The 24,723-nt window shown below is 48.9% G+C and overlaps 1 protein-coding gene across 1 annotated transcript; it reads right to left on the reverse strand.

The window, feature by feature from the left end:
* Positions 1-2,068: 2,068 nt before the first annotated feature.
* Positions 2,069-21,746, reverse strand: TENT5C (terminal nucleotidyltransferase 5C). The gene is made up of 2 exons (XM_075592934.1): positions 21,410-21,746; positions 2,069-4,227 (listed from the first exon to the last, which is right to left on the reverse strand). Exon 2 carries the CDS (start codon positions 4,198-4,200, stop codon positions 3,007-3,009), a length of 1,194 nt encoding a protein of 397 aa, XP_075449049.1. The 5' UTR covers positions 4,201-4,227; positions 21,410-21,746; the 3' UTR covers positions 2,069-3,006.
* Positions 21,747-24,723: the final 2,977 nt, after the last annotated feature.

Below are 24,723 nucleotides of genomic sequence, written 5' to 3' on the forward strand. Positions count from 1 at the left end.
TGCAGGGTTTGCGACTGGATGTATCAAGTACACCTGCTGGCTAGCACCCAGCGCAGCAATGCACCCAGTAACCCCTTCCCTGGCACCCAGCGCGGCGATGCACCCAGTGTAACCCCTTCCCTGCAACCCCACCCGGCACATTGTAACCAGCCCTTTCTGGCAGCGGCGAGCTGCATGGAAATAACTAAGTATATAGTGGGCCGTTTACCAGCGGGTCCCAGCTTAAATTGAGATTTTTGCACCGATTTTGCAGCTGGTGCAGACTGGCAAATAGAGCCCCTTAATGGGCCTGGGGGTCCAATCTACTCCCGGGTGGTCTTGGGCTGCAGCGGGAGAGACCTCCTACTCCGCCCATAGTAATGAGGATCGTCACAATGTGGCAGATCTGAGGATCTGAAGTGTCAAAATGTAAGAGGTGTAGAGGCACTTTATAGGTTAAAAAGACCAGCAAAGGATTTGATGTATTGGCACCTGCTGGCAGCACCATATCAGCACCATACCAGTACCATACCAGTACCATACCAGTACCATACCAGTACCATATCAGTACCGATTCACACTTTAATAGTAGCCCAGGACGGGATTTCTGCCCACCCAAAAATAACCTTTGCTGATAATGCATATCCCCATAGGCAAGGGGGGGCGGGGGGGGGGGGAAGAGATGGATGTTAAAGCTTCACAGTATCAGTCACCCTGGCAGCATTCTAAGGCACTACAGAGTATGGTTATCAGCTTCCAAGCTTCATTTGCTACTATGTACGTGTAGTTTCCAAAACTAGGACAGATGGGGTGGGGGGGGGGGGGGGGGGGGGGAGGGGGGTGTTAGGAAATGAGCAGTTTACCAGTAAATTCAGTTTCTACCCAATTTGTGTGGTGTCAGAGGCTAGTGGTAACCCTGCGGCTGCACCTCCTAGCTTTGTAACCCTGTCCAGCAGCAAGGGGGGTAACCTGCACCCAACAGGTAAATGGGGTATAACTGCATTAAAGAATATAATTTATAAATAAAATAAAAAAAGTGCAAGGAACAGCCCCGAGTGGCACAAAAAGCTCCCCCCCCCCCCCCTTCTACAGGGAGAGTATGTGGCCTGTCAGGGATGGGCACTTGGCAAATGGAGACAGCTGTGATATGCACCAAATACCGAGCGGGTCACACCCAGCAAGGTGGCAGGCTGACACCAGGGCTGTATCCCAGGGACGCTTGCACAGGTTAAAGCTACAGAGGCACTGCCAACTTTTAATGTGTCACTAAAGCCATGGTGCAAGCAAGCGGTGCCCACAGCCGTGCCAGGGCATGTGCAAGTGGACCCGGCTCTTAATGGAGAAATCCAATCCTTCAGCAAGGGGTCTCGTCCAGGACATTCAACTCCGCTCCTCAAGACCAACAGGTCAGGTTCAATATATCAATGCTTCAGCACAGGTGGCTCAGTCAGGCTGCTGAAGCAGGGATATTGTGAAAACCCGACCTGTTGGGGAGAGAAATCTTGATGACTGGAGTGGCCCTGGACTAGACCTTGACTGAAGTGTCATGGATTAGGCACAGGGACCCAGGTTGCTAGATTTAAAGGCAGGCTATGGCCACTGTATGCCGAAGCCTTAACCGACACAAACACTCCAGGAACTAAGTGACAGCATCCATCAGAGAGATGGCAGAAAGCCAGGACAAGGCTCAGGGTGGCGATTCCTAATCCTGCCCCGGTGATGCCGTGGGAAACACCAGGTGAGATGGAGAAGTGTTTGTAACGTGGCTCTTGAGGAATCTTTATACGCTGCAGCCTCACGGGTCAAATACAAAATAAACTTAAATTAAACACGAAGCAAGCAATGTGGATGCTCTGAATTGTATTGTGGATATGGACACAGTAATAACCTCATCTGGGCCTTAAGGGTTTCCACCATTTCAACTCGTGCAATCAAAAGTCACTCAACATAGAACTTATTCCGAAACAATCCCGCTCTGCACACCCAGAACTGCAAGAAAAGAAAAAGAAATGGCACTCAAGCCCGTCCATAGAGAAGAAAACAAAGGCTCTATTGCATAGGAAATTGCTGCACTGAAATTTTACCCCTCACCACAACGCACACTTTTGTAATACTTTTTTTTTTTTTTTTTTTTTAAGTCTTTTTCCTGTTTCTGGGTGTATTTTTTGGTTTATATTTTATATCTTTATAATAAATAAACTGAACAAAAAGAAAAATTCACATTTTGATTTTCATACCATGTCACCAAGTTTTTTTTGTTTTTTTTTAATTTAATTTATTATATTTTTTTTATTTGTATTTTTTTTTTAACCAAGGCCTTGAGACCATGTTGCAAACCAAACCCCTTTGTTCAACGGGGAAACGGTTCAAGCCTTTTAAATGGAGTTCACGTATGTTAACCCCATTAGTGCTGGAGGGTCCTCCTTTACAGGACCCTTTAACACTGAAAGGGTCAAACAGTCCTTGGCCAGAGAAGGTTCAGTTTAACCTTTGCTGCTGGAACCTGAAACGCTTACACACCAAATGTTCACCAGGCTGCCCTGCCGCCATGACAGAACAAACCAGGCAACCCATGAACTAGACACGGATGACCGCTCTTCGTTATTAACCACCCAGCATTGTGGCTTCGAAGAAACGCAGCGTCTGTAGAAAAGACTCATTAAAACTATTAACCTGAGCTCCACTTTCACGGCCTTTACACAGCGAATGAAGTGGCTAACCTGAAGACCTAACCGGCTGGAATGGATCGTCTCACCACTGCCCTTAGGGACACTTGGGTTCCCACAGCGGTCTAGTTCCAATGGCCCAAGTTATAAATGGGGGGGGGGGGGGTGCGTGGAAAAGGGACATGGGTCCACTGGTGTGGAAAGTGGGCTAGGCGGCCTTCCAATAAAGGCTCATAGGAGCAAGACTCTGGCATGTGCCAAAGATTTATGGGAAGCCGTGTGCTTGGTTGTAGAAACCAGTGTCCACAAGCCCTCAGATGGCGAACTAGCTGTCCCAGATGGTCTATTGGAAAGTGTTTTTCTAACTACAGGGTAACCACGTTGGGTAAGACTGGCTGTAGGAAACGGCTGTGTTGGCAATGTAATAATTGCTGAAATTGGCATCGCTGACGTAAGGTGCAGGTTGGTAGTAGCAGGTGACGTTTGTGGCATTGGGGATGATGTTCTGCTCAGCCAGCACCCGTAGGGCGAGCAGCGAGATGAGGTTGAGCGTCTGTCTGCGTTCATGTCCCATGAGACAGACTGTGCTTTCGTTCACCACTTTCCTCAGGATCATCAGGTAGTCGTACTTGCTCTTCTCCTCGCCCATGAAGTGGTTTTGGAGGTACGACTCGAGCTTCCTCTGCTGCTCGAAAATGTCAGAGAAGTCTATGAAAAAGCGGGAGCACATGTAGCGCTCCAGGCACTTGATTTGCTCCTTGTCAGCTGGTTTGAAGTCCCGGACCAGCAGGTTGCTATACTTCAAGAGCCCTCCTCCCCGGATCTCCTCTGGGTTCTTGGTGGCGATCTGCTTGTGACGGAGGTGGCCCAGGGATGACTCAAAGTCCCCATACACGCTCTCCCCAATCACCGTTGGGTGGAAATGCTCAGACATGGGGTTTTCGGAGCAGTCATAGTAAAGGAGCAGAGAGTCTAGCACAATCTGGAAAGAGTCCACGCTAAACTCAAACTGGCGTCGGATGGAGTTGACAAACTTGAGTTCAATGTTCCTCCCATCCTTGTTTGACAGGGATATTAAGCTCCAGCGGTCAGTATCAGTGAAGACCTTCACCAGCTTCTGGACGTAGGCCTCTTTGAGGGTCACAGGGCTGATTTTTTCCTTGTTCACCCCTTTGGGTAAGAAGTTTAGGAGTGTACCTATAACCACATCCTTGACCAGCTGAAACTCTGCCTCTGCAGTCAAGCTAACCCTGAAAATGAGGTCCAAGTCCTTATAGCCCAGGCCATTATCTTTGACCAGGACGTGGCTGGCTGCTGACCCGTTGAGCCGGACATCACGCACTTTGATTCCTGCCTTTTCTAGCTGGCTGCGCACCATCTGCACAATGTCCTTCAGTGTGATCTTTAACGTGGGGAAGTTGCCACGTCCATGGATCGGGACCACCTCGGTCATGAAATGGCTTAAGCGGCTGACCTGCTCCCACGTCAGGACGCTGCAGGATTTTGACGTGCCGTCGCTGCTGTCGCTGCCGCCGCAGTTTCCTTTTTCTGCCATTGCAAGGACAGGTCTGCTTCAGAACAGCTGTGGAGAAGAACAAAGCCGTTTAACATTGGAATACACCATTCCACAGAACTGACCATTGTAGCTATACATAGTTTAGGTTGCACACATTTTTCTTCAACCCATGTTAAATTTAAAGACACTTTATCCTATATTTGTACTTGCAGTATATTAATCCAGAGGAAGGCAATCAGAAAACCCCAATGACAGCCAATGATTATCTCAAGGGGAAAAATACATTCGACTCAAAAATAGCAGTCCGATAACAAAACATGGAAAGATTGCGTTTTTCCACTCTGCCTAAACAGCTGTCTCATTCCCTGAAACCTAGTGGGGCGGTCATATTGCAACAAAGCCATCAGTCCCCTATCCATACTCATTTCGGGACTAACTGCAACAATGCTGCTCATACTGAGCATTTCTCCACCCGGTACCCGATACACTACTAACACATTACTATCCCTGACCAGTCCCGGGACCCGATACACTGCCAACACATTACTATCCCTGACCAGTCCCGGGACCCGATACACTACTAACACATTACTATCCCTGACCAGTCCCGGGACCCGATACACTGCCAACACATTACTATCCCTGACCAGTCCCGGTACCTGATACACTGCCAACACATTACTATCCCTGACCAGTCCCGGGACCCGATACACTGCTAACACATTACTGTCCCGGGACCCGATACACTGCCAACACATTACTATCCCTGACCAGTCCCGGGACCCGATACACTGCCAACACATTACTATCCCTGACCAGTCCCGGGACCCGATACACTACCAACACATTACTATCCCTGACCAGTCCCGGGACCCGATACACTGCTAACACATTACTATCCCTGACCAGTCCTGGTACCCGATACACTGCCAACACATTACTGTCCCGGGACCCGATACACTGCTAACACATTACTATCCCTGACCAGTCCCGGATGGTTAGCCACGGCAGGGTTCGATGCACCTGTATCACCTGATATCTAGCCCTTTTTAAAACATTCACACTATCAAGGCAATCATCTTTGTGTGTTTAATGAGCACGTCAAACACACAAATGTAGTTGTGTTAACTGTTAGACGACTAGAACTCATTCTTTTACTTGGAACAGAGCTCCCATTATAAACTGATTTTATTTCGAATGACCACTTTGACATTCATTGAGGCAGAGGGCTCATTTGTGGGGTTTTACCTCTTTCAGTAATATGGCAAGGATGTTCCAGGAAGTAATTTGGTATATCCCTTTCTAAAATTACTATCCCTGTATATATAAATAAAAAAAAGTCCAACTTTTCCCCCTTTTAATAGTTCTGTTGTGTAGGACGGTGCTTTGTTTGTGCGAAAGCGAACATTGCATGTAAACATGGAGGTTCTAGGGGTTTTATTCCAAAATCCATATGAAAATCATTGGAAATATGGAATATAGCAGGTCTTTATGCAGTTTAAATGCAACCTTCACGGAAATACCTCCCCTCCCTCCGAAAATACAGCAGTGTGTGGCCAATAGACACACCTACGGGTGACATGCTGGCTCGACACTTAAGAGTGAAAGGTTAATCCCGACTGATCAGGTAGCAGGGAGTACAAAGTCGCAGAGACGGGCCTGTTGGGAGCGGTTCCTCTGAAGTGACTAATGCCAAATAGGAAGCACGGAAATGGCAAGATGCCATGTTTAGTTTAGACAGCAAACAGCCGGTAAAAAGGTTAGATGCCAATCGAGGTGCGTTGCAGGTAAGCCAGCGTGCGGCATAGAAAGTGGGACGTCACCGTTACATAGGTGCAACCCCACAGCCAGAAAACCTTCACTGAAGTGGGACACTGGCCGGCTCCCCTATAGAAATCAGAGGGCTAAAAGCAGGGACTTGCCCACTCATCTTTATGAAAATTATAAGCGGAATGGTCGTCAATCAAGTGTTTTTACACTTGGCCCATCCATCAGCCAATGATGGCTTTGCCTGTGTAAACTCTTGCCGATTAGCTGCTCCTCCTAGACCCATATCAGTTTGTTTTTTCTCAAGTCATTTCAGACCTGACATTTTAGGCCATTTACAGTATATTTTATGCTAAAGATAAAGTTATGGCAGAAAGGGGGGCGATAGACAGCACTCTGACAAGGAAAATAAGGAAGGTTGCAGGGTGCACGGAACAGGAGGGGACCTTACTCCCCTCACAAGTACTAACACACCTAAGGCAGTACCAGCACTCTGTCTCACAGCTAAAGATACTGAAGAATACCAGTGTAGTGAAAATGAACCATTTTAATGACACTAGCAATAAACTGAAATTATAGCAACAGCCAATGCGCAATGAGAAAATGAATGTCACCAAGGGAAAGGTCAAAGTATAGGGGGTGGAGGGGAAAGGTCAAAGTATAGGGGTGGAGGGGAAAGAAGGAGAAGGGAAAAAAAAAAAAAAAAAACACATGAAATAAAAGGAAAAAAACCACAATATGGAAAAAGGAAAGCAAACTAGCGGGGGGGCGACGTTTCGAGGGGTGACCTCTTCATCTGACCCATTCCCCCTGGTCCCAAAGGTACTTCCCTAAGCCTTCCCTCCCCACTACCAGATAATCCCACACTGCTTAAAAAAAAAAAAAAAAAAAAAAAAAAAAACCTATAGGTCATAAGCTATAAATAGGACAAAGTTCGGATGCAGATATCAGATATCTAAACAATTAATGAAAATGAGCAAACCCTCTGTCCTCTGCTCCTCGTGCTCTGTAGAGTGCTTGGGACCAAGCTGTGAGAGACAGAGTGCTGGTACTGCCTTAGGTTTATTAAAGAGGAGGTTTATTAAAGAGGAAGTTATGATCCATAGATTAAACAGGTACAGGCATACCCCGCTTTAAGTACACTCACTTTAAGTACACTCGCGAGTAAGTACATATCGCCCAATAGGCAAACGGCAGCTCACGCATGCGCCTGTCAGCACGTCCTGAACAGCAATACCGGCTCCCTACCTGTACCGAAGCTGTGCACAAGCGGGGAGACTATAGAGGCTGTTACACATGCGTTATTTACATTAGTTATGCACGTATATGACGATTGCAGTACAGTACATGCATTGATAAGTGGAAAAAAGGTAGTGCTTCACTTTAAGTACATTTTCGCTTTACATACATGCTCCGGTCCCATTGCGTACGTTAATGCGGGGTATGCCTGTATTATACTTTGCAAGAAGCAAAGGGGTTTGTATATATATATATATATATATATATATATATATATATATATATATATATATATATATATATATATATATATATATATATATATATATATATATATATATATATATATATATATATATATATATATATATATATATATATATATATATATATATATATATATATATATATATATATATATATATATATATATATATATATATATATATATATATATATATATATATATATATATATATATATATATATATATATATATATATATATATATATATATATATATATATATATATATATATATATATATATATATATATATATATATATATATATATATAAAAAATAAAAAAAAATAAAGTACAGCCGAATATTTCGCCCACCAGGTAATGAGTGATGTCCCAGTTAGACTATGGCTTCATCCAGTTTAATGGGCCATATTGTACCTGTTGGAAAATCTACTTATAATTGAACTCGTTCTATCGCAAGAACACCAAACTCTCCCAGCCTCCAGCAGGCAGAGGGTTAATCATAGCACCACACAGCAAACCGTTGGAAATTGGGAATTTTTTCCCCACAGGGCAAGTATTGTCTTAGTGTCCTGTGTATTTGATGTCATTTAACCAGTCCTGTTCACACAACAGAACAGGTCAAATGAGATGCAAGAGAACAGAGAATACAAACTTTTATTTGAGGGCTTCTACCCAAACTGGGGGTAACATGGGAGTTGGGGAGCAGGATGGAGAGACACCACAGCATCAAGTACAATAGCATCCAGATTGCAATAGTCCTGCTCAGCTAATATACCCATGGAAACATTGTAGTATAATGGTTAATGTGCTGGCTTGTAGCAGATCTAGTTTGTTAATTGGCGATCCTGCCCTAGGCTGTGGCGTGGCAAGCCCCAGAAACTGCCAAGTCCCACCTCAGTGGTGGCTGTACTAGTGCCCCATAAGGTACTTTGGGAGGGGGGGCGGGGGGGAGGAGAACCCCACAAGGTACTGCAGGGGGAGAGGGGAGAAGAGGGGGGCGAACCCCACCAGGTACTGCTTTGAGGAAATGCACATTTCCATCCTGCAAAACAAAGCGTTTCAGCCCCAGTTCTGCATAAAGGGTCAGACTTTGTGCCTGTTCACAAGAATACAAATACAAAAATAGACATAAACCTGGCGCATGTGATATAAAGTCACATTTAGGTATAGCGCTTGTCACAGTATATTTTGTATTTTTATTTGTGCTTGTTCAGTTTGCTTGCAAGTCAGTGCGACGAGTCAGTACAAGTCTGACACCGCAGCATCTTGTGAGACCCTTACCGGGGAAGTTGATAGGCATTACAGGCAGTGCAGTGATAACACCTCTGCAAGGTGATCTGTGTGTAACAAGGTCACATGTGAGCGCATTAGAGGTAAATACCACTATTTTACAGACAGTCACGATTTAAAGGGACTTTTTTTTTTTAAAGCAGTCCTTTTGAAAGCCAGTTAGGGCAAACAGATTGGCCCTATTATTAAACAAGGTGCATCACCATCTACCCAGCCAGAAAACGCCAAATTGGCTTCCCCTACACACCCACACCTATGCTAATGGCCAAGATTTGTCCACATCTCATTTTTTTGGAGACGTTCTCTTTACCCTTCTCCCACCTGCTCCTAAAACAGTAAGGGAGAAGGTGGAGGGGCACTGCCTGTGCAAAGCCTTACTGATCAGTGACAGGCAAGGGGAGAAATCCCCACAAACTCCCAAATATCAGCTCACCAACCAACTCAAATACCCATAGGCATCAGGTGAGTTAAGGGATATGCTTAGACTGTAAGCTCTTCGGGGCAGGGACTCCTTTCCCTAAATGTTACTTTTATGTCTGAAGCGCTTGTTCCCACTATGTGTCATTTATAGGATGGTCACGCGCTGTGTACATTAATTGCGCTATATAAAGAAAACACACAACCCAGACAGATGGCGCTAGAAGGGACTGCCCTTCCGTGCCCACATTCAGAAGTGACTCACTCATGCTGTACTTATTACCACTACGCTAAGTGGAACTGAACATAGGGCTGTGTGATCAGTGCTCAGGTGAAAGGTCAATAAGTCCATTATAACCCCCTCCCCCGTATTGTTATGCAGCTGAAAGTCGACGCCCCATCGTTACACACGCAATGCAGCTATTGAAGCGCCATGTGGGTTTCTGGTATTTTGTTTCTCTTCCGGAGACTGTTGCATTACGTTGTTAATGCAAGTGTTACTACATGACATGTCTGCCGCCCCGTCTGCAGTGTAATGGGAATGAGGCCTTAAAAAAAAGGAGGTCTTCACCTTTGCCCGTGATCTTATTAGCCACGCAAGCATAGATCCATTATATATCCCAAACATCTCAGGGAATCTACAGAAGATAACCGATTCCCAGACATGCAATTTAAGAGTTTGTGTCAAGGAATCCTCCCCACGTCCATGAAGTGGCTACAGGCCGACACCCACCAACATCTGGTGAATCACTAACCTGTGGGTTAAACAGCAGACTACAGAGCATAGTCACGTCACATACAGCATGGCTTTTAGGAGTCATGGGAAGGGGAGGTTTGGGGGAGAAGAGAATGTAAACTGTATGGTTCAGAGGGGGTTAAAACCACAAGTTACTCAAATGTTTTAGAAGCCAAGTTGATATTAGGATTTAGACTTCTTCCCCAGCCATAATCCTGTGACATTCGGAGATTACAATGGCCTGGGTTTCTATGGCAAACTCTGGTAGTTCTTTAATTCAGTGACCCTTTGTTGTGCAACAACCAGGATAGAAAGAAAGATGGCACACATAGCAAGGAGCAGGATTGAAGACAAAAACGTTTAGAAGCACAGATTGTGCGCATTGAAGATGGCAGCTTAACCAGCTTGCCATCAGAATGGCAACCAAACCACAGCAAGTTACTGGCACCACAACGCTCAACACAAGCAGTTCACCTTTATACACAGGTAATCCATTACCGATATGCCATGCAGTATGGACACCATAATAGTGTACATCTTCAGTGAAAGCCCCATGGGAAGATCTGCGATACCAACCCGAATAGGGGGTCCCAAGAGCATGACCAGTCTTTACAGAGCTAGCCCTAGTGTCCGGGGGCTCCGCCAGCCAATACAGGGTCACAATATTCACCCAATCCACAAAGCCAGCACCATATATTCATTGCTATTCTAATTCGGACAATGTGTCTCATGGGTGGGACAAGGATAGTGAGGTCCTAGTATGAAAGAGCCACCAGTTAGGTATTGGTAATGAAAGGTCCGCGAGGAAGGCAGAGTCCTGCTTTAAGTGAATGAAATGTGGTTACATGGATGGGAAGGATAAATGGCATCAAGGGGACCCTTCCACAGAAGAAAGCATCATCTTTTATTTGGAACAGAACATCTTGCTTCTCTTTCCACTTCAATTTTTATCTGTGGCCTTTGAGGGTTGGGCTTCCAGTCAAGCAGCAGATCAGCCACCTTGAGGCTTAGCCTGGGATAGGGGGCAAGGAGAATCTAAGTGGGCTCTGAAAAATCAGATTCAGGCCTCTGAAAAACCTACTTGAGTTAAGTAAACAAGGCCATTTGTTTAGTTACTGGTTAGAATACCACCTGTGTTTTAGGCCAAATCTGGTCCAAAGCATGTTCTTTATCCTCAGTGTGGATTAATCTAGACCCAAATGGTCTACTACACATGGTAAAATGTGTTTATAGCTTATATTAACACATTTAAAAAGCAGCAATCCAGCATATATTTAGTTCCGCGTCACATCGGTAGAGATACTAACTGGTTTAGTTGCCAGTATCCTCCATTGAGGGAAATCAAAAACAACTGCCCAATCTGGTTGATCCCACAGGCCAATAGGAAGGTGCAAAGTCAATGGGGGGTTATTTTATGCTACCCAAATAAGGGAGTTTGGGACACTAGAAACAAGCTATCCCCCATATGCTCACAGATGCTTCACTGTAGCAGCTTTGCTAAGAAAACAAGCTCAATTTCTTGCGCACTAGTGAAGTAGTCTTTGGAAATAAAGATCACCATTGAGCTCAGGGAGACTGAATTTCAGTTGTAAACACCAGACCTCCTAAGGGACTTTCACCAGGAAACATCCTCTTGTCTGGCTGCCTACTTCAACATCTGGAATTAACCCTGTTCTCCTATCGTAATCATTACCACCTTTTGTTAAAGTTGGAACCACATACGGTGGAAGATTGGTATCCTCCACAATTCAACTATAATTCCCTCTGCTTGTTATGTAGAAATAAAATGTGCTGAGCACAGAAGAGATTTACTTATTAGGTGTATGGAGACCAGGTGTCACTCCTGTTCTGTGCCGCCTAATTTGAAAACTTCCAATAAGAGGTCTGAACGAGAAATGGAGCTCACGGTGAGCAGGTCCAGGAGATAAGTATCCCGTGTCATTGCTCAGGAACCTGTGCAGCAGGCCACGGTTCCACGTTATATTTAGTTGCACAACGTCACTGGTTATAAATAGTGTGATTAATGAACGCACTGAACTTGTAAACAGATACAGCTGTCCGAGGACCTTGGCATGGATCTATTTTACACAGCTACTATTCTGTGCGCCAGGTCAGCAGGAGTGAGAGACATTGTGGCGTGAACATACGAACAAGTAGTATGGTCAGGGGGTTCCAAGAGGATGGCCTGCAATATGGAGGACCACACCCTTTCAGGAGACCTCGGCTGCTCAGTTCATTTGTGGAATAACCGGTTTGCGGTAAATAAACTCAACATCTGAATGTATTTCTTCAAAAAGGCCGATAAAGATTGAACAGATTATGACGAAGCAGATAGTGGTGGTGCTTACAGAAACAATGGTGACAGGGGCAGACACATTGGCCTGGTCCCCCCTCCCCCAGGGACTCGGTCACTGGAGTTTTGGTAGCAGTTCATTAATGGCATTGGGAGCGCCGATACCTTCAAAAGCACCATTTAAAGTCAGGCAAGTCTCCGGAAATATTTATTAGACCTATTCACGTGTAGTGGCACGAGGGAAGAGTCCCTTTTACTCTATAGGATCGCGTGAAGTAAATTCATAACCAGGTCCATTTAATCCAGGGATAGACAGGCAGTGTATTGGTGCATCACCATGAGTAGCTCATTAATAGTAGAATAATTCCATTTTCCATAATAGATCCAAATTCAAGGACATAGAGTATAATTCATAACATCCCAGGGTGAGAAACTAGAGGCCTGGTGGTCCCCACGCGGGTACCCCGAAATAGGTCTCCTAATAGTGGTGTACTCAACCCTGGGGAAATAACTCAGTCAGTCCAGCACTGGATGGTATGAGTATAATGGGCCGAAGCCCTTTACCTTCCTTGGTGGTGTCCTCGGCTGATGGATCAATTCCAGCGTGCTGTCCTCTGAAGGTAAACACAAGCAGCAAGGATGAAGAGGAGCACAGCAGCGTTTCCCAGCAGCTTCCAGCTAGTAGATCGCCAAAAAATAAGGGTAACTCCAAATAGGGATGAGCATTAAAAAGGGAATTTAATGGTCAGTTACAGAGAACAAAATGGCAGGAACGCACCTATGCATTTCGTCCGTAAAGGACTCTCAAGGTGTGAGTTACGGACGAAACGCGTAGGTGCGTTCCTGCCATTGTTTGTTCTCTGTAACTGACCATTAAATTCCCTTTTTAATACTCATCCCTGTTTGGAGTTACCCTTATTTTTTGGCGATCTACTAGCTGGAAGCTGCTGGGAAACGCTGCTGTGCTCCTCTTCATCCTTGCTGTTTCCATTTAATCCAGGGGCCACCAACAGGCCCGATTCAGGATATCCCTGCTTCAGCACAGAAAGCTCAGTCATAATGACTGAGCCACCTGTGCTGAAGCAGGGAAATCCCAAATAACTGGTCTGTTGGGCCCTGGGGACTTTAGCTGGCCACCCCTTATTGAAGCAATCCTGATAATTAGGAAGTCAAATCTTGAGCCTTTACCAAGTATAAACACCAGTAAATGTGGGTGTTATGGAAAATATGGAGTATTACTTTTAAAATGGCCCCTCACCTGCATCTCACCCCAACTATAAACTTTGTACTGGAGGCGCCTTTAATACAATGTGCCTTTACACCAAGCACTAGCTAAAGAGGGGACACGCAGAGAGAGGACTTCCAATGGAACATGTGTAGCGCACATAAACGGGACATTAAAACCCCTTTACCTGCAGTTATGAGGATCACAACTTGTGTTTCTGTCATTGTATTAAACACACACGGCATTCCCAAACTTTGCCGCAAAGTGTGGAAGATTGTACATCCGAGTGGGAAGAAATATGGCTACATGTAAAGTAATATAATAGCCTGTATGAACTTGTTCAGATGGGATCTGACGCGACGATGCCTCGTATGAATCCCTTTCTGTAGGGCTGGGGATGGGCCAGTCCAGTCCGACATAAACCTGTTGCAAATGGAGATTGCTTGATTTAAAGTGAATCACACGGGCCGCTTTGCGTCTTCAGTCGCTGGTTAAAGACTATATACTCACACCCTCGGCACAAACCCAAACGGAAGTGTATGGTATATCAGCCAGGAACCCGAGCCAGACACATCTGGAGACCGGTTTGGGATTGTGCTAGATGTTGAAACCCACTGAATAATGCGAGTCTCTGGCCACAAAGTGGTAGCAGCATTACTTTGGGAAACAAGGTAACGATCGGAAATGTAGGTTATACCTTGTGTGTTTTTACACTTCCCTTGTTGAACAGGTTATACTATAAAATTGTAGCCTCGGGCATATTAAAAGAACGCATCTCTTATTCTTGAATTCAGACGCAATTTATTTTCACTCCCAAGTGCACCCCAAAACTGGAACAACCTACCGGAGACTCTCACATCCACCACCAGTTTAAGTTCTTTCAAACCTAAGGCTGTCTCACATTTTAATCTGGTCTGTAACTGTTACATACGCCCATAATATATATTATCTTTAACTGTGCACGCAATGTCTTGTATATAATGTATACCCTGTTCAATTATGTAACTGTACTTGTAACCATGTATTATTTGTTTTACTCTGTGCCCAGGACATACTTGAAAACGAGAGGTAACTCTCAATGTATTACTTCCTGGTAAAATATTTTATAAATAAGTAGAAGCTAAGAAAATGCTAAAGGCGACATGTACACTGCGCCTTGAACTGGAAGTGATTAAATCACTTTCATAGCTAGAAGGCCACTACGTCGTGTGGTACGGCATTTTTAAGACCGTTTAAAAATAGCAAGAGAAGTTTGAGATCACTTGTAGCATGAGCTGCAGAGTTAGGCTAAGGCCCCGCTCCCAGAGTCAGCGCACCCGCACTGCAGACAGGCGGTGCGCTGACATACACAGACCGCGATATGCGGTCTGTAGGGAGCCGGAGCGGGAGGTGGGCGGGAGTGGGAGGCTTGACAGGGAGGGGGGGGGGGTGGCTTGAGCGGAGGGACCTGCTACTCTCCCCCCCCCCTCCCTCCACAGACTCGAGCTGGAGCTGCTGAGGACACACACACCCACACCACACAGACACCCACACCACACACACAGACACCCACACCACACACACAGACACCCACACCACACCCAGACACCCACACACACCCACCCACACACACACACCCACCCACACACAGACACCCACCCACACACAGACACCCACCCACACACAGACACCCACCCACACACAGACACCCACCCACACACAGACACCCACAGACACCCACCCACACACAGACACCCACCCACACACAGACACCCACCCACACACAGACACCCACCCACACACAGACACCCACCCACACACAGACACCCACCCACACACAGACACCCACCCACACACAGACACCCACCCACACACAGACACCCACCCACACACAGACACCCACCCACACACAGACACCCACCCACACACAGACACCCACCCACACACAGACACCCACCCACCCACACACAGACACCCACCCACACACAGACACCCACCCACACACAGACACCCACCCACACACAGACACCCACCCACACACAGACACCCACCCACACACAGACACCCACCCACAGACACCCACCCACACACAGACACCCACACACACACAGACACCCACACACACCTGCTTTCACTCCACACTCCTCCCCGAAGCCTCTCCTCCCCATTGGCTCACAGCCACACCACGTGACGCGTCAACGCTAGGAAACACCATTCTCTTGTGTCTCCTAGCGGCTGACGCGCCACAGCGTGTAGTCAGCTGTGCCGCCAGGGGGGACCGGGACCGGCTCGCGAGGATTCCCCTGCTGGTGGGGAACTCGCGACATGGCCGCCCGCGCCAACGAGCGCAGCGGGACCGAGGCCTTAGGCCGCGCGGATAGCGACGGGCGACGTCACCTGCGAGTTGGATTTCGCTTTGCAGCGATGTCGCAAGTGACCTGGCCATTGATTGTCACCTGAACCAGCCTCTGAAATACCAAATTTTGTCGCAACGCGCTTACTATAAGCGGATGCGACGGAAATGCATTTGTTTTGGAGCGACATCGCGTCGCCGGCACTATAAGCGCAGCCTTAGTTTTGGTTCCAGCTCAGGCGGCCCTTTAAATATTTCCTAGATTTAAAGAACCACCTAGTTAACCCATTAGCAACATGAAAATATAAGCTCCACTTAGCCCTATGTGGGACTTCTCTTTTAAAGATTGTGCTCGCTGGAAGTTACATGCGGGGCCTTTACCTTCAGCAGAACGCAGGCAGCGCTGGGGGCACGTTACACCACAGTTGGGGCACAGACAGGGAACACAAGTAGAAAAGCAGCCATCTCCAGAAGGAGCCTCCATCAGCAAATACCACAAAGCCATTCCAGTGACGTCAGCGGGCAGGCCGGGAGACACGCTCCACAGAGAGGCCCCAGGGCCCAGAAATCCTGCACTGTGAGCTACTCGTCTACAGAGGAACGCAAGGAAAGGGATCAGCCTTCAGTAACCAGCGCACCGTGAGAGCGCACGCTCACAGGGGCCACAATGGCCCCTTCTGGCAACTGAAATCTCAGGGCATTCGTAGCATTTTGTTACCCACACTATTTGTAAAAAATAAACTGCTTTTTATGGTATTGAAAGCTTGACCGCCGACCACGAGTTAGCCATCAAAAGCACCACCTCTACCTTCCTTTTATCTACTACGTGTGCCAACAATGCTGGGGACGCATCTGGAACAGGGACGGCCAACTCTAGTCCTCAAGGGTCACCAACATCTCAGGTCTTCAGGATATCCCTGCTTCAGCACAGGGTGCTCAGTTGAAGACTACACCACAAGTGCTGAAGCAGGGATATGCTGAAGACCTGAGGACTGGAGTTGGCCATGCCTGTGCTAGTAGATAAACAGATGTACCGTGTCATGGTCAAGTGAGACTTCAAAAAGGTGCAGTCCCATAGTCACCAAGGGAAATTACACTGATGCCCAAGGGGACCAGCCACGCTGGGCTTTATACCCAGGAGACCAGCCACGCTGGGCTTTATACCCAGGGGACCAGCCACACTGGGCTTTATACCCAGGGGACCAGCCACGCTGGGCTTTATACCCAGGGGACCAGCCACGCTGGGCTTTATACCCAGGGGACCAGCCACGCTGGGCTTTATACCCAGGGGACCAGCCACGCTGGGCTTTATACCCAGGGGACCAGCCACGCTGGGCTTTATACCCAGGGGACCAGCCACGCTGGGCTTTATACCCAGGGGACCAGCCACGCTGGGCTTTATACCCAGGGGACCAGCCACGCTGGGCTTTATACCCAGGGGACCAGCCACGCTATGCGTTATACCCAGGGGACCAGCCACGCTATGCGTTATACCCAGGGGACCAGCCACGCTGTGCGTTATACCCAGGGGACCAGCCAGGCTGGGCTTTATACCCCAATCAGAAAGGCCAGAGAACCACAAACCCCAGGGACGTGGCTGCACATACAAACAGAAACTGAAGAGCCACGTGGACCATCTAGTCAATTCTGCGCGCTGTGAGACCTCAGACCCCGTTAGATCCTTAGGTTCTCCTGTTTGATGGACAAGGCTGTCCTACGCAAGTGTAGAAACCCCTTCCTGTACCCTACCACCTCTGTTAGAGGCTATGCCACGTGTCCACCACCCCTCCCACGGAGTCACTGAATCTTCAGACAGAATTATAAAGCCATTTACGGAAACGGGGCCCGCCGAATTAAATCAGAATGTTAAAGGCAGTCCAGTGCCACCAGCTACACCGGCCTCTGTACAAGTCGCGGGACCCTTTAATGAACCCACCGCTTTGAAGATTAAACTGTAGTGTACAAAGCTTGACAGATCTTCCATGTCTCCTCTTGCACATGGACACGCTGCTGAACATGCGCCTGCTCAAAAGTTATTACAACATGACAGCCACCCGTCCCCAGGACAAACGCAAGAGTACAAACCCATGGCAGCAAAGTGTGGTAATGAATGGAGCAGCTGTTGATTGTGTAAGATATTGTGCAAATGGTCCATCCAACATGGTGAAAGCCTCCGGCACCAGGGAAATATTGGTGCACATTCAGGGACAGTGTAGCAGTCACCCCGCACCATATAGGGGCCATATTACTAACCCAAGCTAAAAGTATAGTTTGTATAGTCACTGATCTGTTAGCAGTAAGGCTCGGGCTTCATGCTGCACAGCTGTTAAATCCTGAACACAAGCAAGTCATTAAGTGTTACAGTGACGAGTGCTTTCACGAGGATGCAGCACTAACACATTGCCGAGGGAGACTGCCCAGCACCGAATGGGTTAAAAAGGTACAGGACAAGCCTATTTAAATTAAACTGAATCAGCATTACCGTCCCGAGCGGAATCATTGCTATATATAGTGTGGGGCCCGAGCAGAACCCGGAGTGACAGCTCCCAGCAGTGCAGTCTGGGCAAGGACAGGCTACCGTGTGCCGCTTCTATACGGCAGGGAAACGGGTGTCACATCACCAACACAGACAAAGGGTTTCATAGTGAGAGTGACCGGGGGAAGGAGTCAGGCAGAATGGAGGTCGTTCCCAGCACTGAACCCACTGACATTACACCAAGTGGAAGCATTCTTACAAATAGCATTTTTTTGGGTCAAACCCAGAGTGTCACATCTTCCCTAGTGCACTAAGAAACACATCAACCGTAAGTGCAGGAAGGTCCGGGCACGCAATTGGGGTCTGCAGTCTTTGGCACTTGAGGCGTCAGTGATTTGGAGCATGGTTTTACCCCACATTGTGCAAGGGGTCGCTGGCACTATAGTGGTTAGAGCAGGGGTTCTCAACTAGTCTTCAAGATCCTGCCCCTACAAACAGGTCATCATCATATCCCTGCTTCAGCACAGGTGGCTCAGTCAAAGACTGCAGCACCTGTGCTGAAGCAGGGACCTCCTGGGGGGGGGGGGGGGGGGAAGGGGGCCTTGAGAACCCTGGGTTAGAGGACAGGTGGAGTTTGTGAAGCAACAGGTCGTGGTTCTCAGGCAAAGGGTAAATAAGTTACATTTAGGAGATTGGCACCTTGTGTTACATATGCTTCAGACTGGGAATCAGTAGGGGGACTTATAACTTCCACCTAGTATCCCAAAATACACCATGGTAAAAACCGCCACGGCACCTGGTGAGCAAGGACCACAAGCCACGTGTATGCTGGAATTGTCAGCCTGGCAGGGCACCCCAGATTTAACCCATTACATGTGCGTTATTAGCCTGATCTGGGGGACCGTGGGACCAGCCTCACAATGCAGGTCAGCCCGTCCGTGCCTCCCAGCCATCAGATGTGTCACGGCGGCGGTGGTTTCCCGGTCCCCTCCCGTCAGTGCTTGATTACAGGCACATCACCAGCGTTTCGGTAGCCAGATGACTTTGGAAAGAACCCCCGCCCGCTGATCAGACGTCATTGCACTTATTGGGCAGGTCTCTTACCAGAGAGGGGCCGTGCTGCAGCTTCGCACTCGCAGTCTGCAGGAGGTATGTCCCTCGGGAGCCTTTAATGTGTCTGAGCTGACTCGCCCTGCACCCTATGCTTGTTATAGGGCTGACGCATTGTTCCTCTATATCCCACTCAGTTACGCTGTGCAAGAGATCTAACACGTGTGCTTAAAGCTCCCTGCGCTTACAGTGCCGGCGACGCCAGGCTACGGTCGCTGGAAAAATCAAATTGAGATGACTTCCAGCGATCACGCCTTGCGCCGCGCTTACTATAAGCGCACACGACGGCAATAAAAAAAAAACCCTACTGTATTCTCCATTGCAAAGCGCTTCATCTAAACAAAATGAGTGACAAACAGGTCAGGTTCAGAACACCCCCTGCTTCAGCACAGGCAGCTCAAACTTCAACTGCACTACCTGCGCTGAAGCAGAGATATCCTGGCCAGTTGGTGGCCCCTGAGGACTGGAGTTGGCCGCCAGATCAAGAAACTGGCCGCAGAGCAAGATGAGATCTGACTAGGCGGCCAGCTGGCCCCTGATATAAGGAGATAGTCATCATCCCGCAGTTATATCATCTCCAGCTCCCCCCCCCCCCCCACCCCACACCCCCAGCACCAAGCCAGTGGGATGTGTAGCACTACTCCACTTACAGGAAGAATCAACTCTGTGCTGAAGCCTCTGCCAGCAAAGTGGCTAAGCAGAGAGCTTATATACTGAACTGGTAGCTCAAGCCTGGTCCTCTCCGCACAGGTCCCCCGGAGCACCAGCAAGGAGTTTACCCGCTGGGCAGGGTACACCAGGCAGCCAGGGCGCTCTGCTGCCAAGCCAGCACTCCAGCCAGAGCGCAGAGACGGAGGAAGGGGTCTGACCACAGGACGCAGAGACACGCGGATAAGGAGACTTGTCACAGGGACATGTCTACTTGGTAGTGCCTCAGTGGGATCTGTTTAGAAAGATTAAAAGTCACTTGATGTAAAGTTCCCTATACCAGGGGGGGTGGGGGGGGGGGGCGGCTCCAGTCCTCAACCACTACACCAGGGGGGCTCAGCTCCAATCCTCAAGCCCCCACAACAGCTCAGCTTGGGGATATCCCAGCTTCAGCACAGGTGGCTCAATCAGAAGTTCAGTCTTTGACTGAGCCACCTGTGCTGAAGCTGGGGTATCCTGACCTGTAGGGAGAGTGGGGCTTGAGGATCGGAGTTGAGCCCCCCTGATCTAAGCCAACAAGACCACCCAGAGCCAATGCCCCATACTGTAGGCCAAGTGCTACGCGGCGCAAAGATTTGCTCTTCTGTGCAAGTTCTCTCTTTCTGAAACATCAAAAGTTTTAGTGAGGGATATGGGGCGCATGCACTTAAATAAATCAATTAATTGGATTTGTGCCTCAAAAATAACTCCAAACTTAAAGCTGCATCAAACCCCCACATGCCCAGGCCCTGGCGCAACGCAGTAAAGCGCCGGTCAGTGTTAGCGCAGAAATAAGCCGCTGTACAGGAGCCACAGCGCCATTTGACAGCATTTATGTCCTGTTATACTACAGCCACTATAAACATTACCCCAATATACATAGGTATTAAAATGGGACGGTGTGTTTTATTTATATAAGCCAGGTATATAAAAGGTATTAAACACTCTTAGTTCATTTCAAACAGCGCAGTATGGTACAGACGCGTGACGTCACATCACAGGCACTCTTATTACTAGGGGTGCATTACTGTCACCCTAAAATACACTCCCAGCTAACAGGGGCTCAGCACATGGACCCCTTGGTGGGAAGGGTTGTGCCACATCAGGTGCCCAGTAACCCTTTCCTGGCTGCAAGAATCCTCCCCCCTGTGTGGTAATCACACACAGTAACACTGCTTGTGTCAGCCACTGCCCAGGGCAAACCCTGGGGGAGAAGTGTCACCCGCTGCCACATTACCCCCTCATTTATAAAAGGCACCAACATTGTGCTGAGTGCAAGCTCAACACCCTGCACACAGAGGCACTGCAGGAGTTACTGTGCCAGAGCAAGCAGGTCCCCAGCTGCCACACCAGGGCACAGCTGCTGTTACTGGGTGGCACAGGCCGACACGTGAGGCGCACACTCACCTGGACTTTAAAAGTGACAATCACAGGGGGTGAGATGTGTGAGTGCTGCTAAATGTCACGTGGTACTCGGTGGCGCAGGCAGCAATATCCAAACTTATCACGGCAGCGTCTCTCCGCTGACTGACTGTCAGACGGGGCTGTAGCCCTTTATATACTCTCCGGGACACCTCACCGCTCCCTTAAAGTACTATCCCTCCGCCGTTTCGGCTTCCCGTCTTCCCCTTCGTGTTCAGACCCGCGTCGCTCGCTGAAAAACGCGAGGGTAAGGGGTAAGTGACGCGAGCGAAGCCCTGCGCCCGCTGCCTCTCTGGCTTCGTTACAAACACCCGGTATTCGGGAGGGATTCTTTGACAGGGATTTTTGTGACAGGCCTGTGGTAGCTGTCTGGTATCACTGCGCGCGGACAGAGCGTGGTGTAGCCGCTTGTGATTGGTCGCTCGGGATGAATGGTTGCTAGGAGACAGGTAAACAGCGGGCGGGGCTTGTTTGTGCCTGACGCGTGGAATTTACAGAGATAGACAGTGTGTGTGTGTGTGTGTGTGTGTGTGTGTGTGTGTGTGTGTGTGTGTGTGTGTGTGTGTGTGTGTGTGTGTGTGTGTGTGTGTGTGTGTGTGTGTGTGTGTGTGTGTGTGTGTCAGTGTGTGTGTGTGTGTGTCAGTGTGTGTGCGTGTGTCGGTGTGTGTGTGAGTGCGTGTGCGTGCGTGTCAGTGTGTGTGCGTGTGTCAGTGTGTGTGTGCGTGTGCGTGTGCGTGTGTTTCTGTGTGTGTGTGTCTCTGCCAAGGCAAGGGTTAAGGGAGCGCGTGTGTATGCGGGACCTGAGGGGAACGCGCTGCGGCAAGGGGAGAGAGGTAGAAGGTGAAGGAGAGGAATGGGAAGGAGTAGAAAGGGGGACAGGAGATGGGAGAGAGGGACAAGGAGAGGAAGGAATCTCCTGAGTCGTCACACACCAATACCGAAAGCTGAAGGCATTTTCTGGTGACAAACCCACACCTCTGGGCGAAGTCGTATTTGAAGACTGGCTGGATCACATGGAACAGGTACTTCCTGAATGGCCCTGCATGGATGCCGTCTGGAGGCAGCGTATAATTGAGTGCCTGCGACCCCCAGCGTCCCACATGGTGCACTGCTATCGGGGCGACCACCCGGAGGCTGATACGGCGGCCATCATTTACTGCCTTACCAAGACGTATGGGGTTCCTGTGAATGCATTCGCCTTGATGGCCAAGTTCCATGCTCTGGCCCAGAAGGAGGGAGAGATGGTGTCCGACTTCCTTAGACGGCTACATCTGGATCTGTGGACCCTGGTGAGAAAGGGGGTGGTGCAGAAGATGGATGCCGACGGGTTGCGCACCACCCAGCTACTGAGGGGACTCCTCCCACTGCATCCGGTGTCCGTACGCATTAGCGGCTGCCTCGTGCCGGGACAAGCCTTGGCGTTTGACGACCTAATGTATCGGATCCAGGCGCATGAGACTGTGCTGCTGGGACGTGACCTAACCCCGGGAAAGAAGACGGCGGTGGCGGTCAAAGACACCAAAAAGTTGGAAGCTAAAGCTGAGGCGTCAGGGGATGGGGATCCGGGAAAAGAGGACTTCGAGGCACCTGCCGCCGCTCGGGAATGCTCTGCGCCGGGGCGAACGTCGCCCACCTTCCGAGATAACGCCTACCGCAGTCACCTCCAGTGCTATGCTTGCAGCAAGATGGGGCACATTCGGGCGCACTGCCCCTCCCTACGGAGAACGGCGTCTCGGCCTGCCAAGTCCATGCTGTGTACCTCACAGGCCGGCGAAGCCACCGCCCAGTCCTCAACGAGTAGTCGGATCGGACCAGCAGCCATCGTCAAAGTGGTGATTGAAGGCATCTACGCCTCTGCCTTGATGGATACGGAGTCCCAGGTGACCATAGTATATCGACCCTTTTACGACCAACATCTGCATCGACTGCCGCTGTTATCGACTGACTCCTTGCGATTGAGAGGGCTGAGCCATGAAGACTACCCCATTGACGGAGTGGTGAAGGTACCTGTACACCTGGACATTCCCCAGCTGAACACCGGCAAACATCATCCCATGGAGGTGGAAGCCTTAGTGTGCCCAGAACCACAAGATCATCCCAGTGCCCCGATAATCATGGGGACCAACACCGACATTGTACAAGCTGCGATCTGCATGTATTTGCAGGAAGCGGGTGAATTACCGTTGCTGGCTCTAGCTACGTGCCCAGCATTACAAGAGGCTTGCGGTAAAATTACAACTGAAGAAGAGCATGGGATGCTGTATAGTCAAGAGCGGGGTTTGACCGAGATCCCTCCTGGGGAAGGGAGAATGATGCTCGCTGCCTGTCATTATCCTGCCCGGCGCCCGGAGGATCAGTTAGTCTCCTTGGAGAGCGCGACGCGGGATGATCAGTGGCTCGGATACGGAGTATTAGCTTCGGTGAAGAAATGGTCGGGGAAAATTCCAGCTTGAACTTGGGTATATGTGCAAAACCTCTCCCCATACCTCATGTGCATTGATCGTCGGCATCCCTTGGGTCGAATCTACCCCGTGACCCCAGAAAGTAAGGCCGTAGGTGAACACCCGGTGGCCACCACCCATGCAGTAACTCCCCTGTTGGCATTTGACTTCGGAGATTCGCCATTAACGGAGGATTGGAAGAAAAGACTGCAGACCAAACTGGAAGAACGACGGGGGGTGTTCTCCACAAGTGATATGGATGTGGGGTGCAGTCGCAGTGCCCGCCACACCATTCGGTTGAGCGACACCGCACCGTTCCAAGAGTGTTCCCGCCGCATAGTACCCCGAGATGTGGAAGAGGTGAGGAGACTACTAGCCGAAATGGAGGAAGCTGGTATCGTTCAAGGGTCACGCAGCCCTTACGCCTCACCCATCGTGGTGGTTCGCAAGAAGAACGGGACCGTACATCTCTGCGTAAACTATAGGACATTGAACAATCGTACGGTACCTAATCAGTACACCCTTCCCCGCATCGAGGACCTCCTGAATGCCTTGACGGGAAGTAAATGGTTCAGTGTACTGGATTTAAGGTTGGGGTATTATCAAGTGCCCATGGATCTGGAAGATCAGGAGAGAACAGCATTTATCTGTCCGCTAGGGTTCTACCAGTTCACCCGTATGCCACAAGGGATCTGCGGGGCTCCTGCCACCTTTCAGAGGTTAATGGAAAAGACACTGGGAGACATGAACCCGCAAGAATGCTTGGTGTACCTGGATGACATTATAGTGTTCGGGAAGGACTTAAACTGTCCCTAGACAAATGCAAATTCTGCCACACGTCCGTGACATACATGGGTC

The sequence above is a fragment of the Ascaphus truei genome, chromosome 3 (assembly GCF_040206685.1).
Source record: "Ascaphus truei isolate aAscTru1 chromosome 3, aAscTru1.hap1, whole genome shotgun sequence".
Classification (NCBI taxonomy): domain Eukaryota; kingdom Metazoa; phylum Chordata; class Amphibia; order Anura; family Ascaphidae; genus Ascaphus; species Ascaphus truei.